This window comes from Plecotus auritus (genome assembly GCF_963455305.1).
Source record: "Plecotus auritus genome assembly, chromosome: 1".
Classification (NCBI taxonomy): Eukaryota; Metazoa; Chordata; class Mammalia; order Chiroptera; family Vespertilionidae; genus Plecotus; species Plecotus auritus.
The window spans coordinates 50,612,014-50,630,039 of record NC_137770.1 but is presented as its reverse complement, the minus strand read 5'-3'; the positions used below and the strand labels follow the sequence as shown (position 1 = coordinate 50,630,039).

General features: G+C 46.4%; 1 protein-coding gene and 1 pseudogene across 12 annotated transcripts in view; one reads left to right on the top strand and one right to left on the bottom strand.

Moving 5' to 3' along the window:
* The window catches only part of ANKDD1A (ankyrin repeat and death domain containing 1A), a 33,425-nt gene extending 17,331 nt beyond the window's left edge, over positions 1-16,094 (top strand). For 4 of the 11 annotated variants that reach the window (XM_080677438.1, XM_080677439.1, XM_080677440.1 and 1 more), the window contains 5 exons: positions 4,794-4,892; positions 6,211-6,309; positions 7,246-7,341; positions 9,723-9,927; positions 12,683-13,178. In XM_080677438.1, the coding sequence (XP_080533564.1) occupies positions 4,794-4,892; positions 6,211-6,309; positions 7,246-7,341; positions 9,723-9,927; positions 12,683-13,140 (957 nt within the window). In that variant the 3' untranslated portion in view covers positions 13,141-13,178. Of the gene's footprint in view, positions 1-4,793; positions 4,893-6,210; positions 6,310-7,245; positions 7,342-9,722; positions 9,928-10,095; positions 10,255-12,682; positions 13,179-14,168 lie in introns of those variants that run through there. The other 7 variants (XM_080677442.1, XM_080677433.1, XM_080677441.1 and 4 more) reach the window with 5 other exon arrangements.
* Positions 2,572-3,390, bottom strand: LOC308253998 (nascent polypeptide-associated complex subunit alpha-like; annotated as a pseudogene). The gene is made up of 2 exons: positions 3,360-3,390; positions 2,572-3,132 (listed from the first exon to the last, which is right to left on the bottom strand). The product of its transcript is annotated as a nascent polypeptide-associated complex subunit alpha-like (transcript).
* Positions 16,095-18,026: the final 1,932 nt, after the last annotated feature.

Sequence of the window (18,026 nt, the reverse complement as noted above, 5' to 3'; positions counted from 1 at the left end):
AGCTGGCTGAGTGAAAATTCTACAACTAGAAGGAAAGAGAAAAGCTCACAGAGAATTGGAGGTACGGCAAAGGATCTTTGTGCGCGCAGAGAGGAAGGGCGGCTGAGAGCCTGGCTGACTTTCTCTGGCGGAAGGGGGAAGGAAGCCCCCAACCGCACTGAACCCCAGTTCTTACTGCACTGAACCCCAGTCCCGGGCGAAACCCCGTGGATCCAGGCTCATACAGGGGGAGTCTGGACTGTCAGGTAGAGAGAAAGGCACCGGAGACTCGGAGACCCAGGGGAGACCCGGGGGAGCCCCGGCAGGCAGGGTTCTGGAGGCGCGCACGCCCGTGTGCACAAAGGCTGCGGAGGTTGCCACAGGCTTTCCCTAGTGGAAGGGAGTCAGAGGCTCCTGACTGCACTGAGCCTCAGTTCTGACTGCACTGAACCCCAGTTCCAGGCGAGCCGAACTTCTCCAGCACCGAACTTCTCCCAGCGTAGACACAGCTGATCCTTACAGCCAACTGGCGTGGAGGTCAATTCCTCCCAGTGATACCAACAACAATCAAGACTTAACTACAACAAGGCTGTACACACAGTCCACAAAGGGGTGCACCAAGAGTGTCCACCTCAGGTTAACTGGGGAGGCCGACCCACTGGGCCATAGAGGAAACCTAGCACACAAATCTACCCTACCAACTCAGGGAAGCAGTGAAAATGTGGCGTCAAAGAAACAGATCACAGATGAAAGAAATGGAGGAAAACAAACGACTGGATATAGAATTCAAAACCATGGTTATAAGGCTTTTCAAGAATATCCTAGAAAAGGCCGATAAATATAACGAGACCCTCGAAGATATGAAAAAGGACCAACTAGAAATCAAACATACACTGACTGAAATAAAAAATATTATACAGAGACCCAACAACAGACTAGAGGAACGCAAGAATCAAGTCGAAGAATTGAAATACAAAGAAGCAAAAAACACTCAACTGAAAAAGCAAAAAGAAAAAAAAATCCAAAAAGTTGAAGACAGTGTAAGAAGACTCTGGGACAACTTCAAGCGTACCAACATCAGAATTATGGGGGTGCCAGAAGAAGAGAGAGAGCAAGATACTGAAAACCTATTTGAAGAAATAATGACCGAAAACTTCCCCCACCTGGTGAAAGAAATAGACTTACAAGTTCAGGAAGCGCACAGAACCCCAAACAAAAGGAATCCAAAGAGGACCACACCAAGACACATCATAATTAAAATGCCAAGAGCAAAAGACAAAGAGAGAATCTTAAAAGCAGCAAGAGAAAAACAGTTAATTACCTACAAGGGAGCACCCATACGACTGTCAGCTGATTTCTCAACAGAAACTATGCAGGCCAGATGGGAGTGGCAAGAAATTTTCAATGTGATGAATAGCAAGAACCTACAACCAAGATTACTCTACCCAGCAAAGCTATCATTCAGAATTGAAGGGCAGATAAAGAGCTTCACAGATAAGAAAAAGCTAAAGGAGTTCATCACCACCAAACCAGTATTATATGAAATGCTGAAAGGTATTCTTAAAGAAGAGGAAGAAGAAAAAAGTAAAGATAAAAATTATGAACAACAAATACATATCTATCAACAAGCGAACCTAAAAATCAAGTGAATTAAAAACCTGAGGAACAGAATAATCTGGTGAATATAATAGAATCAGGGGCATAGAAAGGGAGTAGACTGATAATTCTCAGGGGGAAAGGGGTATGGGGGGTTCAGGAAGAGACTGGACAAAAATCATACACCTATGGATGAGGACATTGGGGGGGAGGTAAGGGCAGAAGGTGGGGTGGGAACTGGGTGGAGGGGAGCTATGGGGGGAAAACGAGAAACAATTGTAATATTGTAATAATCTGAATAAAGATTTATTTTAAAAATATATAATAAACATTATTGTAAAAACAGTATAACACAATTCATTAGAATTTAGAGAAAAGGGGCATCCTTAATCCTGACACCCTAGTAAAGCAATAACTTTTCTTTATCCCCTCTCTGTTTCTCCTCATAGTAGTAGCACCTCTAGAATAAATCCAGAATAAGGCAGACTTCTGCAAGGAAGAATGCTTATTTGTTTTTCCCCATCAAGACACCAGAATTGACTCCAGTCCAGTGGGGTCTCCCGAGCCCAGGTGCCCAATGTTGCTGCAAAGTTTCCCTGGTAGACATTTTTTAGGTGTTGACCGTGACAGATGTGGTCCACTATTCACATTACATTGAACAGATCCTCACCTGTTGGATATTTAAGTTGGTGTTGACTTTGCAACTATAAAGAATGATTTCATGAACATTTTATGGCATAACTTTTTATTTATTTTGCATTATAGATGTATTCTCCAAGCAGGATTTCCAGGTCAGGTAGTAAAAACATTTTTATGATTCCTGTTTTAAATCCCACAAAAAGGCTTATTAGTGATAGAAACAGAACAAATTTCAAACCAAGCAGCAATCACTCCTTTTAAAACAAACAAACAAACAAACAAACAAACAAGTCCTCATTTCAGATGGTTACGTTGTGAATTCCAGAATAGCATTTACAATATTATTACTATTGTTCTTCAGGGCTTGGATTGACTTTGCTCTCGACACATGTGCTTGTGACATGAACAATTCTATGTCCTTAACTCCCACACTGGTTTCATCAGCCTCTTCCTCTTCATTCTCCTCTTGACAGTTGGAGTCTGTGTTTTCTTGAATGTCTGAGACAGCTTCACCTTGAGCTTTGAATTGCTCAGCAGCCGCTAGCAGGACTTGCTGAGATCAATCCTCCATCTTGACTTCCCCCCAAACTACGTAGGTATCTGAGGCTGGGCTCTTGTAGACATCTGGTTTTGTGATGACAAAGAGGATATTCTTAGATTTCTGGATAATGACCCTTATGACCTCTGTAACCTCTTGAAGGTGCAGTTTGGACCCAGCCTTCCTTGCCTTCTTTTCACTCTGGCTCTGTTTACTGACCGGTTCTTCATCGATTTCAGCGGCTGCCGGCCAGGCTTGCTGAGTGGTTTGCCTGTGGGGACTCCTGTTCCTCGAGCTCTGGTCTGATTCATCGCCGTCAGATTCTGTTCCACACCCTGTCTCAGCCTGGGGCTGTGGCAACCCCTGCTCTGTACCAAGATCTTATGATTTGGTGCAAGTTGTTAAATTGCTTTCCCAAGACATCACACCACATAGCTTCCAGTCATTTATGAGTGACCTTTCACCAATATTAGATATTCTTCTATAGTTAAGTGATTCCTTGTTATTGTTTTAGATTACTATTGACTCTGAACCATTAATCGTTTTTCTAGTTTAAGTTCTTTGGTTGTGAGTTATTTCTTTAGATCCTTTTATAATTCAATGTTACTTTGTTGCTCAAATGTTTCAGCTTTGACCATCCGGAGCCCTTTCAGTTGGCTCCTGTGTCCCTTGACATTGCCTCATCATTCTGGGTGTGTTTGGTTCTCTTAATAGACGTTATTTTTAGAGCAGTTTTAGGTTCACAGCAAAATTGAGCAGAAGGTAGAGATTTCTCATATGCTCTCTGACCCTACACATTCGTAGCCTTCCTTATTATCACCACCACCCACCAGAGAGCTACATTTATTACAATTACTTGAGTGTTTTTGTCTTCTATTTTAAATTAATTCTAGTAGCGTTTTGGGTTGGGGAGGAAGGGTAATAACTATTTTAACCTGTCTAGATTAAAACAACCAGGTTGCCTACAAATAATGATATCATTAAAATCTTTTTTAAAATATATTTTTTTTATTGATTTCAGAGAGGAAGGAAGAGGGAAAGAGAGATAGAAACATTAATGAGAATCATCGATTGCCCTGACCAGGAATCGAACTGCGACTTCCTGGTTCATAGGTTGATGCTCAACTACTGAGCCACACTGGCTGGGAAAATCTTTTTTAATATTTATAAACCGTTTTTTCCCTGTCCTAAACTAGTAGTGGCAACAGTGGGCATTCTTGCTGTATGTGTGTGTGTGTTCTGTTTTATAACCTTTTTATACTCAATATGTGAGGGTATATTTTCATAATCAGTATAGATCTATACTACCAATTTTACTGGCTTTGTACTATTGCACAGGATGTGTGTGACCTAGAGAAGGGGATACAGTGACAGTATCTTCGCTTTGTCATGCAGTCAGGGGTCACAGGGGACCATAGGGAAGGGAATCTTCTAGCCTTGAGCAAGGCCTTGGATAAGTGTTGGACTTGGAGTGAGATCTCTGTTCCAGTCACATCCAGCTCTCTCATTCATTGATATCATGCATAAGTAGGTGACAGGCATCTACTGAGGCGCCAGGGGTTGAAAGTTCAGTAACACAAGGTATCTATTAGCTATGTGTCCTTTGGCAAGGTCCATAAGTTCTCTGAACCTCAGTGTTTCCATTTGTAAGATGAAAATACCAATAAAAATACCACTCTAGGTTCATGTGTGGGTTAAATGGGATATCAGAGAACATTAAGGTATTGTTGCTAGAAGGGACCTTGGCAAACAGCACTTGCCAGATGAAGAGTATCAAAGAAGGAAAAAGACTTGCCCAAAGTCACAATGTGAGGTCCTGGCATAGCAAAGTCTCAAACTTGGGTCTTCAGGTCCCCACCCACCTTGAGGTTCAGTGTGTGGACCCCAGGGATTCAGGCTATGGGACTGTAAATGCCTCAGGCCACCCAACCAACCCAGAAGCACTATCAATGCTCCTCCCTACCTCATCCCCCAGCACCCGCCTCCTGCTCGGCAGTCCTGAGAGGGACCCATCAATTGATTTGTGTCTCCCTCACCCCAGCAGGGAGCCTCTCCAATGCATCTCGCTGTGAGGCACAACTTCCCCACCCTGGTTCAGCTCCTCATCGATGCTGGCAGTGACCTGGACGCCACCGACAATGTAAGTGGCTACAGAAACCACTTGGTTCCCACAGAGCCTCTGCACACCCTCCCAGACTGGCTGGGCTTGGCTGCAGTCTACCAGATGGCCCAAAGCTAAGGCATTGCTTTTATAGCTTGATTGGTTGACGGTAGTGGTAGCATCATTTTTATTAACCATTCCCCTATTATTTTGAACATTTTGGTTGTTTTCAAGTTTTTCCCATTTTATATATATATATATATATATATATATATATATATATATATATATATATACACTCTGTAGTTAACACCTTCCTACATTCAAACTTTTCCTTTCATTGACTCCCCCCCACTCCCTCCAGGGAGAATCCCGGGGCAGGGGTGACTAGGGCAGTCTTGTGTAATAACACGAGGCCTCCAAGTCCTGAAGTTGTGACCAGTCAGGAGCCCTTTTAAACCCCTGTTCCCTCAATCCACCTCGTACCCATGTATTCCTCGGTGCCAGCACATACACACCACTAGGGGAAGAAAGCATTTTGGCAGGAGATAGCATATACCATTACAATGGTGACTATTTTTACATCTGAGAATTGAGCTTCAAGAAATATATTAAGAGCTCATGCACAAAGATATTCATTGCAGCATTATCAGTCTTCAGTTTGAAAATGGGCCAAATACTTCATAATAGAGAAGTGGTTAGGTAAATTACAGTATTGACATAGACTATGACAGAACTATTAAAAACAGTGTTTGCCGTGGCTGGTGTGACTCAGTTCCTTGGAGCATTGTCCCATACACTGAAAGGCTGTGGGTTCGGTTCCCAGTCAGGGCACATACCTAAGTTGCGGGTTCATTTCCCAGTCAGGGCACATATAAGAGGCAGCTGATGGATGTTTCTCTCTCACATCAATCTCTCTCTCTTCCCCTTCCTCTCTCTAAAATCAAACATATCCTTGGGTGAGATTTTTTAAAATGGTGTTTATTAGAGTTGATAATATGTGTAAAGTGTTATGATAGGTATAAAAATAGGTGCAAAATGTATGCATATTCAGGATGGTCTCAAATATGTAAAACCAACAAACTAAGAACATTCTGCATTTTAAAAAAAAGACTAGAAGAAATATCATTACGAAGGTTGACTTAGGTGGGCTAGTGAGTAGTATTTTTTTGTTTTTACCAACTTTTCTCTGGTATTATGCTTACGATTAAACCCAGCTTACTCTTCCTCATAACTTCTTAGAGAAACTTCGTTAAGGCCCAACTGGGAGTGAACCCACCTTGGTCCTATCCTGGCTTTAAGCACAGCCACTTCTACATGCTCTTCCATTTCCCTGTCCCCTTGATTTCTCTTCCAGAGGCAGCAGACGCCCCTCCACCTGGCCGCAGAGCACGCCCGGCAGGACATAGCGGAGATGCTTCTGGTTGCGGGCGTTAACTTAAACCTGAGAGAGAAGGTACCTCTGCTCACAGCCAGCCTCCCGTTCAAGCTTTCATGGCCACCTGCTTTCAGAGCGTTCAGGGCCTCCCCTCCTTTACAGACCACCTCGAATGCAGCTTCTTCCAGGAAGCCTTCCTGCTCCATTTCCTTCCCCGGCCTCCTTGGAGGGCCCTCAGCCCTTGGCCCTCCCTGTTCCTGTTCTCTAGGCCTAGGATGTGGTAGTCCTCTGTTTCATGGCCCCATCAGACTCTGGGTACCTTGAGTCACCGGTGGAGGAGGGGGAAGCTTTTCAGCACATCATGCCGGTGGGGTGACTATGTCCTCAGTGGCTGGAGGTCTGAGAAGAGTGAAGACCTAGTATGAGGCTTGTGAGGGGAAGGTTATTTGCAAAAGGCCCTTGGGATGGGGTGAGGAGGGTTGGGCAGGACCAGGCTCTGAGGCTGGACCTGGGAGGGGCTCCCTGCTTTGAGCTGGGCCTTCGGGCAGCTGGCCAAACTCAAAGAGGAGCTTCCCATCCCTGAGGGTGGTTGAGGCCAGCCCTGATTGGGAGGCCTGGATCAAAGAGCTGGGAGCATCTGGGGAAGTAGGCAAACTTGACTCAGTGAGTCCAAGCCCCTTCTCTGGACTCTGGTTTCATCTGAGAAATGGGGCTGGTACCACCTATTTCACAGGTGATGTAGAAGTGTTATGCAGGCTGCATTTCATAAGCACCAAGGCTTTCTAAATTCTAGAGAACACAGGAGGTGGTGGCTGGAATTATTATTATTGCTTATTCTACCTGTGACTTTTCCACCTCCCTCCTCATGACCAGAAAGCCTTCCTACTCTCCAGTAAGAAGTGTAGATGGCTAGAAACCACTTTCTTTGGGCGGCAGGGTTTGTAGTCCTGGCTAGAGATCACCTTACACCCGTCCTGTAGAAACTCTGGCTTCCCTCCTTGCTTCTGCTTGCAGCAAGGGAAAACCGCCCTGGCCGTGGCCGCCCGCAGCAACCACATCAGCCTGGTGGACATGATCATAAAAGCTGACCGCTTCTACCAGTGGGAGAAGGTACTGGGGCCCTGCGCAAAGGGAGCGACCTGGGCTCCAGGTAGAGTTGGCTTTGACCCATTCAGGGGCCCCTCAGTTTCCAAGGCGGTAATAATCCCTGCCTTACCTCCCACCAGGGTTGTTTGTGAGGGTCTGAGATGGGGAGCACCCACACCAGTGTGGAGAGACTACAGGACGCTGCTATGGCTCCTGGTTGGGGGATGAATAGATGCAAGCGTGCATTGTGAGTAAAGAGATGGCTGATTGGTCCTACATCACTGCCATCTCCAGGTGATTGGAATTACTGCTTGGGGTGTTGTATTCAGGCAACTTCCTCAGCCCAGGAGGAAAGTGTGCTGGGAGTGATTAGGGATGTCTGCTGTGGAACTGGGAAAGAAGGGTGGCTGATGTAAGGCCAGGCATTTGCTGTTCTAGTTGTCAGCAAGTGGGGGTGGGGCAGGGGTTTTTTTTGTGTGTGTGTCTTTGAGGGTTGTTTATGTACAGAAAATGATTTTTTACATTTACTTCCATTTTAAAAAGTAATACTAAATTTATTATAACTTTAAAAAACTAATTTTCTGTAAATTTTAAGTTTATTTTATAAATCTTGTTATTCTATTTATACATCCCAGTAAATTTGAATAGTCACTTTCAAAGAAGCCTTTTGTTTAGGGTTTGGCTCCTGTATGAATTTAGTTAATTAAACTATTGTAAAAATTTTAAAGTGAATGAGTACATTTAATATAATAGATTTTCTTTTCACATACTTCAAATGCCTCCTCAATTTAAAAATTATCCTAGTAAACCCAATAAGTTAAACCTATAAATAAGGTGAATTTCATTCAAATATTATTCCAATATTGTTTACAAACTTAGTAAACTTCTCTACACCTCTCAAATTAAAAAATCACTATTCCAAATCAGTTGGTGGATAACCAGTTTCATTAGGAATCATGAGATATTCTTTTTCACTGACATGCAAGAGTCTCATAAACATTATAACCCCTTTACAACAGACAACCCCTAAATGTAACCCCAGGATATTAATAACGAAATGATTTGTTTATGTGCTTAATGTTAAACCACATCAGCCTTTAAAGCTCTCAACTCTAGGGCAGAGGTGCAGTTAGAATCACGCATTCCCCCCTCTACTCCCCAGGCCAATGCAAATCAGAATCTCTGGCCTGGGGATTGTAAGGTTTAATCAGAGATGTAAGACTTAATCCGACCGAAACCAATAAGTTGACCAAGACAAGCAGGTTAAAAGCGAAAAATCGCGTTTATTGAAAGCTCTCGGGTGAGGTCCCGCGGTCCGAGAGCACAGGCGGGGGGAGTCACACTTTATTCACCGGTGGGCTGCACCGGTGGGCTTAGAGAAAATGCATTCAAATTCTAAGCAAGGTTACAAGTAGAACTTCCCTTTTTATTAAAGAGCCAGCCCTATGTGCACTTAGTGGTTATCTCGCTGCTGGCCTTGAAAACAACACAGTTCTATCCAATTAAAAATGCACCTGGCATGGCATTGAAATTATGGGCATATCTAGTCTCTGGCCTACAAGGTCAGACAGCTTAAGTTTATTTTCCTCATTATTCAAGCAGGCTAAAGCAGGCTAGAAAGCAAAGTTTGTAAAGTTCCTGCTTTCCCAGCCCCAGACCTTACAGGGATGAAGCATAATAGTTCTTAAAGCTCCCAGATGATCCGATGCACAGAGAGGCAGCTGAGAACACTGCTCTAAGAAATGGCTTCTTACTACCCGAGTGGGAGCCAAGCTCCCAGGTCCTCCCCTCACAGGTGACTGGCCAGACACTGTTGGCCAGGAAGTAACATGCAGACACCAGGGTGACCTTTCTCACCATGAGCTTTTCAACAACCGGAACTCTGTATCCACTTCCTTTAGAGGGGCTTGCAGAGGCCTTTGTGGGTTAGTTTATGCTATTATGTAATTCTTTTGTAACCTCTCATTTTATCACTGGCTTTGCATAGAAAGAATTCTGCCACCTCACTCTTCACTGTTTGTTGGGACGTGGCAAGTCCAGTGCCTTGTTTGGTTTTAGCCACAACTGCTGAGTCACCCTACTGACACCTGCACCACATCAAAACAGAGAAAACAGAGGAGTTGGGAAGCCTTCCTGAAAGAGGTGACATTTGGGTGGCCTTTTAATTGTGGCAATGGGCTTGAGGGACAGAGAGGTGAGGAAGGACTTCTGGATGGAGGAACAGTGTGAGCAGCTTGGGTCTCAGAGGCCAAGGCAAGGAATGGAGGCAGAAACCAGAGTAGCAGTCAGTAAGCCCAGGTTGGTAATGACACCGTTTCCCAGTTCCAGCCCAGGATCACGAGGGAGAGCCTGACAGGGATTTCCCCCCAGAAATCCCTGTTGCACTTCTGGCATCTCACCCACAGGACCACCTCTCACTCAGGGACCCCAGTGACCGCTCTGGGAAGAGTCTGACCTTTAAGCAGGACCATCGGCAGGAAACTCAGCAGCTTCGCTCTGTGCTGTGGCGACTGGCCTCCAGGTACCTGCGGCCCCACGAGTGGAAGAAGCTCGCATACGCCTGGGAGTTCACTGAGGCCCATGTCCATGCCATCGAGCAACAGTGGACAGGTACCCCTCGCCTTGGCACCCCAGAGCAGCCAGCAGGTGGAGGGTGGGGCACTTGAGGTAGCTTCTGTTTTCTGTGCTTCTGGGGAAAAAGCCTGTGCAACCCGCAGCTCCGCCACATGAAGCCACGTGCCATTTCCAGCACACCGCGTGTTTTTTTCACTCATCCAGGCCTTTGCACCGGCATGCTTTCTGCTTTTCCCTCCCCATTGTCCTGTGAACTTCACATTCTTCATGAATTAGCTGGAGCTGACACAAACGGTTCATACAGGAAACTGAAGGCCCTCCCAGTAAAAAGAAGAGGAGCTGCTGTGACCACTATTACCTAACGTATATTTGAAAATTTTGGCCCTGGTACTAAGGCATGAGACAGAATTAGAAATGAGTGCAAATACTGGAAAGGAAGAGAGAGATTTATTAAGTTCAGATGCTATAATTATATACACAGGAAGTCCAGAAGAACCAACTGAAAAGCTCTTAGAATAAAATAATTCAATGAGCCCGGCCAGTATGGCTCAGTGGTTGAGCATTGACCTATGCACCAAGAGGTGGCTGGTTGGATTCCTGGTCAGGGCACGTGCCCAGGTTTCAGGCTCGATCCCCCCAGCAGGAGGCAGCCAGTCGATGTTGATGTTTCTCTCTGATGGGTGTTTCTGTCGCCCTCTCCCTCTCCTTTCCTCTCTCTCTAAAAAATCAATTAAAACATTAAAAAATTAATTCAGCCCTCAGTTTGGCTTGGTGGTTAGAGCATTGGCCCACAGACTGAAGGTTCTCAGTCAAGGGCACATACCCGGATTGCAGGCCTGATCCTGGCCCGGGTTGGGGCGTGGGCAGGAGGCAACCGATTGATGTGTCTCTCTCGCATCAATCTCTTCCTCTCTTCTCCCTCCCTCCCTTTCACTCTCTCTAAGAATCAATGGAAAAAATACCTTCGGGTGAGGAGTAACAAACAAACAAACAAAATTTAATTCCATGAAATGGCTAAATATATAAAATATACAAACACCAGAGTATTCCTATGTACCATCAATAAGTGGGCCAAACATATAGAGGCATTTTAAAAAAGATATTACTTTTATAATAATGTGTGTTTATAAAAAGAAATATGAATGACATATTAATAAAACAATAAAAATTAGTTTAGCCATAAAAGAAAACTTGGGTAAATGGAATGACATTTTGTATTCCTGGCTGGAAATAATATCTTTGATCTAGTTTTTTTTTTAATATTTTTTATTAATTTTTTTACAGAGAGGAAGGGAAAGGGATAGAGAGCTAGAAACATCGATGAGAGAGAAATATCGATCAGCTGCCTCCTGCACACCTCCAACTGGGGATGTGCCCGCAACCAAGGTACATGCCCTTGACCGGAATCGAACCTGGGACCCTTCAGTCCGCAGGCCGACGCTCTATCCACAGAGCCAAACCGGTTTCGGCGATCTAGTTTTTTAAAAAATATATTTTATTGATTTTTTACAGAGAGGAAGGGAGAGGGATAGATTTTGAAACATCGATGAGAGAGAAACATCGATCAGCTGCCTCCTGCACACTCCCTCCGGGGGATATGCCTGCAACCAAGGTACATGCCCTTGACCAGAATCGAACCTGGGACCCTTCAGTCCGCAGGCCGATGCTCTATCCACTGAGCTAAACTGGTCAGGGCTGATCTAGTTTTAATCAAATGAATATAGGAGTTTTTGAAGCTTGACTGAAAGAATAAACAGGGAACATATAAATGAATATTCTGGGGGGTGGGGTAGTGAAGAGGATCTAACCCAACCAGACTCAATCATTTATAAAGTTAAAATAACTAATATAGACACCTGACACATAAATATGCAAACCAATTAGTGGAATAGAGCAGGGTATCCGAAAGTAAACTTTATCACAGACATGAGCTTTCATAGCCGATAGAGGGGCCCTGGGGGGCAGAGGCTGGTGAACAAACGGGTCGGATGAAACTGCCGCACCGAGGGCAGCACCCTGAGGAAGTGCCTGCTGAGGGCCCAAAGGGGAGAAAGGTCAGACACAGCGAAAGGACTGACCTGGCCCCGACGGCTGCCCCCGCCATCGCCCTGCCTGGGAGGGCAGACTGAGTCACAGAGTTTGAAACAAGTCAATGCCACCACCGGCACTGAAGACGTGAACACTTCTTTCCAAACATGGCTGTACCTTGGAATCACCTGGGAAGCGGTAGCACCACTCAGTGCCTAGGCTGTACCCAGAACCACGCTTGTGGGAAGCTGGGAGTGGGGGGGAGCCTAGGTGTCAATAGTTCCTAAAGCTGCCCAGGTGTGCCCAGTGGGCACGTTCGGTCGAGAACCGCTGATGCCGGCAAAGAACCTGGCCAGCTCGGACTCTGACTAAGCCGACTTCTCATCGAGCAGGGCCCCTAGCGTGCCAGGCACAGATTGTCCTGAGCAGCCAGAGATGAAGCCGGCCGCCTTGTGCATCATGTACCACAATGAGTGCCAGTTCTCTCTTCAGAGTGACACCAACAGCATGCGTGGTAGCTGCTCAGGAGAAAGCCTGGGGCTGGGGAGGTTCAGGGTCCCCAGCACAAAAGCTCCACCTGCACCCTATCTGAGGCTGCTCTGCCCCTCCCCTCCCCTTCTCTGGGCTGAACCCCTCTGGAGCAGAGGAGGGCTGGTGTTCCAGAGGCAGGTCAGGCAGCACAGACACGTGCTTAGATCTGGCTCATGCTAAGTGGGCCAGGTTGACTCCCTTTCCTTTTCTCTTTCTCCTTCATGGTCCTCAGGCACCAAGAGCTACCAGGAGCATGGCCATCGGATGCTGCTCATCTGGCTGCATGGCGTGACCACGGCGGGTGAGAACCCCACCAAAGTGCTCTTTGAGGGCCTCGTGGCCATCGGCAGGAGGGACCTGGCTGGTAAGAGCGTCCCCTGCCCGGCTCCTGCTCAGGGCAGCGCCCGGCCCCAGGGTCAGAGCAGCGTGGCCCCCACTGGAATGCGGCAGAGCCTTCCAAGGCTGCTCAAACCACAGTGCCGTGGCGCTGGCTCTGAACCTTCCAGATTCCTGGTCCCGGCTCTGCCTCTTTCTGGAACTCAGGTGAGGCCTCGAGCAAATCACAGTGCCTCCTGGCCCTGGTTTCCCCACCTGTGCAAGGAGGGCGTTGTCCCAGGTGATCCCTATGGTGTTCACAGCCCCAGAGCCAGGGATGCTACAATCTCTTCCTCTCCAGCCTTCTATACTTGATTTCCCCCCCAGTTTGGAATAAAGCTGGAACAGCCTGCAGAGTTTTTTTTGTTTTGTTTTGTTTTTCTTTTACAAACATTAAGACATACGGGCCAGAATTGGCTTAATATGAGTTGAGCCAGTCAGAGTTCAAAATTTCCAATGCCATCCCAACTTTTGAGTTCCACCTATTAAACAAAAAGGATGAAACAAATGGAGCTTGTAATGAAAAAAGAAAAGAAAAGAAAAGAAAAAAAAAATTGTCAGTCCCAAAAGCCTGGCTTGGTATTCAGGGCGTCCCATGGGACCATCAGGCAAGAGGGACAATAGGTTCCAGCACTAATCCCCCATTAGAAACAAGACCAGCTCTTTTTTTCCTTTTATATATATTTTTATTAAGGTATTATATGTGTACATATCTTACCATCGCCCCCACCCCCACCCAAGGCCAGCTCTTGATGACAAAGCCTTAAACACTGTAATGTTGATTGGCATGGCGCTTTACAGGAAACCACAGGATGGGGCAGTGGTCGGCAAACTGCGGCTCGCGAGCCACATGGGGCTCTTTGGCCCCTTGAGTGTGGCTCTTCCACAAAATACCACGGCCTGGGCGAGTCTATTTTGAAGAAGTGGCGTTAGAAGAAGTTTAAGTTTAAAAAATTTGGCTCTCAAAAGAAATTTCAATCGTTGTACTGTTGATATTTGGCTCTGTTGACTAATGAGTTTGCCGACCACTGGGATGGGGTGTTAGGCAGTCGCCAGTAGCAGTGAAGGCTACCTTGGTCAATCATGTGGCAACAGGAACAACATGGAGAGCATGTTACTGAGGGAAAAGGAAAGCCCCTGGCATGCTGGCCGTTGCACAGCTGCCACAGGCAGGGTAGGAGAAGAGTCATTTCAGAGTGGAGGAATTGGGTATAACTTTTTTCTTTTTCCAAAATGTTAAATATTACTGTTGCTTATTCTTTTAACACAAATTCTGGCAGCCAGTGAAAACCTGAAACCAGCCCTTAGGCAACATGAGGCAATAGGAGTCTCGTCTTTTTCAGAAAGCATCAGGAGGAAAATAAACGCCGGCCCGGGCAGCCCCAGGAGGTGTACAGCCATGTAACCAGAGGGGCTGGACCTTCAGGAGCTGGGACCTCAGAGTGGGGGCCACTGAACAGAAGACGACCGCCATTTAAGGGCTTAAAAAAATCACCGTTAACAAACCTCCAGCTGCTTTTACAGAAATGCATCGTCATGCAGGGCCAGCAGGCAAATGCTTGCAATTTCTTTCAGTGATTGGCCCAGGGGCCTGTCTTGGGTTTTGCAGGTAATCCCTTCCCACAGGTATGGTCCTTCGCATCTCTCAGCTCACTTTCATCTCCACTATCTCAGAGCCTCACAGGTGCAAGAGACGTCTTGTCAGAGAGGACACGGGCTCAGGCTAGCTGAGCAACTAATCAGGTGGTGAGGTCAGGTGCCAAACCCAGCATTCCCGTCTCTCCAACTGGTGAAGGGCTCCATCCATCACTTACAAAATGGACCACCCTTAACTCATCCACTGGCTTTTAGGAATGCTGTGCTTGCTCCATAGCTGTTTCTGTTCCCAGGTTTATCTGTACACGCTGACAGTTCCATGAGGCACACACTCTCCTTTTTTTCCCCTTGTAAAAATTTTTAAAACGTTTTTGAAATCATTTTAGACCTACAAAAAATGTTGCAAAAACAATACAAAGAATTTCCAAATACGCTTCACAATACAGCTTCCCTAAGTATTAACATCTTACATAACCAGAGCATAATTTCCCAAACCAGGAAATGAACACAGATACAATACTGTTAGCTTATCTTCATACCTTATTCGAATTTAGTCAGTTGAGCCATTTTTCTGGACCAGGATCCAGTTCAGGATCAATCCTTGCATTTAGTTGTCATTTTCATTTAAAAAATATATATTTTTATTGATTTCAGAGAGAAAGGGAGAGGGGGAAGAGATAGAAACATCAACAATGAGAGAGTATGATTGATCAGCTGCCTCCTGCACGGCCCCTACTGGGGATCGAGCCCACAACCCGGGCACATGCCCTAACCAGAATCTAATCATGACCTCCTGGTTCATAGGTTGACGCTCAACCACTAAGCCACACTGGTCAGGCAACATTCTCATTTTTATAGCCCCAATATGAAGACTCACCTCTCTGGAGCAGCTTTCTCTATTCAACCCAGCTTTCTGCAATGATGGAAATCTGTGCGCTGCAGTTTATCTGCCACTAGCTTACCTGTGGCTATTGAGCACTTGCAATGTGGCAAGTGGGACTGAGGAACTGAGTTTTAAATTTTACTTAATTTTCATTATTTGAAATTTAAATAGGCACCCGTGGTAAGGGGCAACCATATTGGACGGCACAGCGGGTCTGGAGTTTCACTTTCAGGTGACAGGCAAGCACGGGTTATTGTGCAGCTCAGCCACGCCAGTCCGAGTGTGGCTCCAGGGAAAAGGGACGTAGGAAGCGTCACAGTTTCACAGCAGGTGGAGAGTATCGGCGCTGGGAGCCTGGAAGTTGGAGTTCTGCCTGCCACTCTTTCTAATTCCAGCTCTTTTGCACGTGGCACAGCTGGTGATGGTCAATGGGGAGCCCGCATCTTAGAAAAACGCCTCAAGAAGTTAGCCATTGGGCCTGAGTTCTGGGAAGGAGATAGGACAAAATCTGTTGGAGCTGAAAGGGGTTTCAGTGACGGTACACGGCGGGTGGGGGTTCACAATGGTACAATCCTCTGAAAGGCACTGTGGCATTATCTCCCAGAATTACAGGAACATTTCCCCTTCACCCAGCAATCCCACATCTAGGAATTTACCCCACAGAGAAACCTGCAAACCTCATGCTAACACTAGTGCAGATTAATACAGGGGAAACTGTGCCGTGGCGAGGGGAATGTGGGAAATCTATACTACCTGCTGTTTTTTATACTGTTTTAAAAATTAAGTCTATTAATGAAACAAAAAAATCCCACAAACTAAACGTTTTGAAAAGAAAGAGGCTTTGAAACCAGCCCATTTTACAGGCAGTAACCTGGTGATGAGAGGTGTGTCTTGCCAGAGGCCACACAGCTCACATGGATCAGATCCCAGCATAGCAGGCAGCCTCCATGCTGTGACCACACACACACACACACACACACACGTCCCGCCCCCCCCCCCCCCCACTCCGGCCGCCGCCTTGTCCTCCGCATGGAAAACCCTCCTCTTCCATCTTCCATTTGGGAAAGGTATTTTGTACCACATGGGACTTAGGTCATTTATCTGAATGGATTTTGCACAATGAATTTTGTATTTTTTTGAGACAAAAATAGCAAGTTCTTAAAATAAAATTAAAATGTTGAAACATCTCTCAAATTCAGTACTCATTTCTTTTGTTTGGGAGATCTATGGCAAAATTTCAGATGAGACAAGCTGTTGTGGATTGGTTCTGTGTAACCACAACCATTCAGCTCACCATCAGCAGTCAGTATTGACTGAGTGTCTTCCGTGCTGGGCAGTCGGCTGGGAGCCGGGGAGCTGCACTGAGCCCCGTTCCTGCCCTCTGGAAGCTTGTGATCTGGGCGGCGGGCGGAGGGGCTCAGATACCAATAACGTAATATAGTGCGGTTGGTGCTTGAATGGGTTTATGCAGGGAACTATGGGATTTATTCCTCCTTGGAGAAGGTAAAGGGAGGAAGGTGAGAGGCTCACAGATAGAAGTGGGCAAAGCACATTCCAAGCAAAGAGCAGTCTATGCAATGGCACGGAGGAGTGGAGGCGTGTCTATCTGCGGAACGGTGTGGCTGGAACACAGGAAGCATGGGAGGGGAGGAGATGTGCGGGAGGGGCAGGAGGCCCACGGGCCAGGTGTGCAGAGGGTGGGCTTTTCAGCCCTCGTTGAGAGACTCCAGGGGGCACTGGTATCCCCGGAGCTCCCTCGTCTGTCAGCCTGTGTCACGATGCCCAATCCCTCTTCCTTCCACAATCTTCCTTCTTTTGATCTTTAATAAGCATCTTGCTCTCGATGTTTCATCTCAGCATCTGCTTTGGCCTGAGGCATGGAGGTGTGGCGATGGGGTCCGAGATGGCTGAGTTTCTAGCTGGGAAATCTGAGGAGCAGTGATGTTGGGAACTGGGATGATGGGGTTTGGGAGAGAAGGGGCAGGTTTGGGCAGTGGGGACACGGGTGTAGCTTTAGCCAGGAGAGTCGGGGGTGCCTGTAGAAGACTGGCCTAATAGATAGGCCTGGATAAGCATTCAAGGCCAGCACTCAAAATCAGTCAGGGCTGGAAATGGCAATCGTCAGCGGGGAGAGCCAGGGAGGCATGGCTTACAAGAGAGAACTTGAAGAGCGTGGAGGGCAGCCTGGTTCATTACTGCACCAGGTGAGGGGCTGCTGCTGACCACGTGTAGACTGGCCCTGCCCGCAGGCCCTCCCTGTTTGTTGGGAAGTCAAGACACACCCGGTGAAACTACGGCAGCCTCAAGGAAGACTCAATGCTAAGTTAGAAATGGCAAGCTCTGCCTCTATGGCTTACCAACTGCTTCCCTGATTCACGACCGCTGTCAAATCATATGGCACTCAGAGAAGACACTGCACCTCTGTGGACAGATCACTGGCTTTAGGTATGACCCAACGTGGCATTCTAGTCCTCCTTCCTGTGTGACGCCCAGCAAGTCTCTCCACCTCTCCCAGTCTCTCTGACTGCGCCTGTAAAATCAGTTTAAAATCTGAAAAGTTATGGCCAACTCAGTATTCTGAAAACTTAAAGGGAAAGAAACATGAATGCTGATTTTTTTTGGTTTAAATTGTACCTCAGAGAAACCAAATAGTTAATGAGGCAAAGTTATAGTTGTTTTTTGTTTAATCAGTGAACTCCAGTTAACAAATTCAGAAGGAATC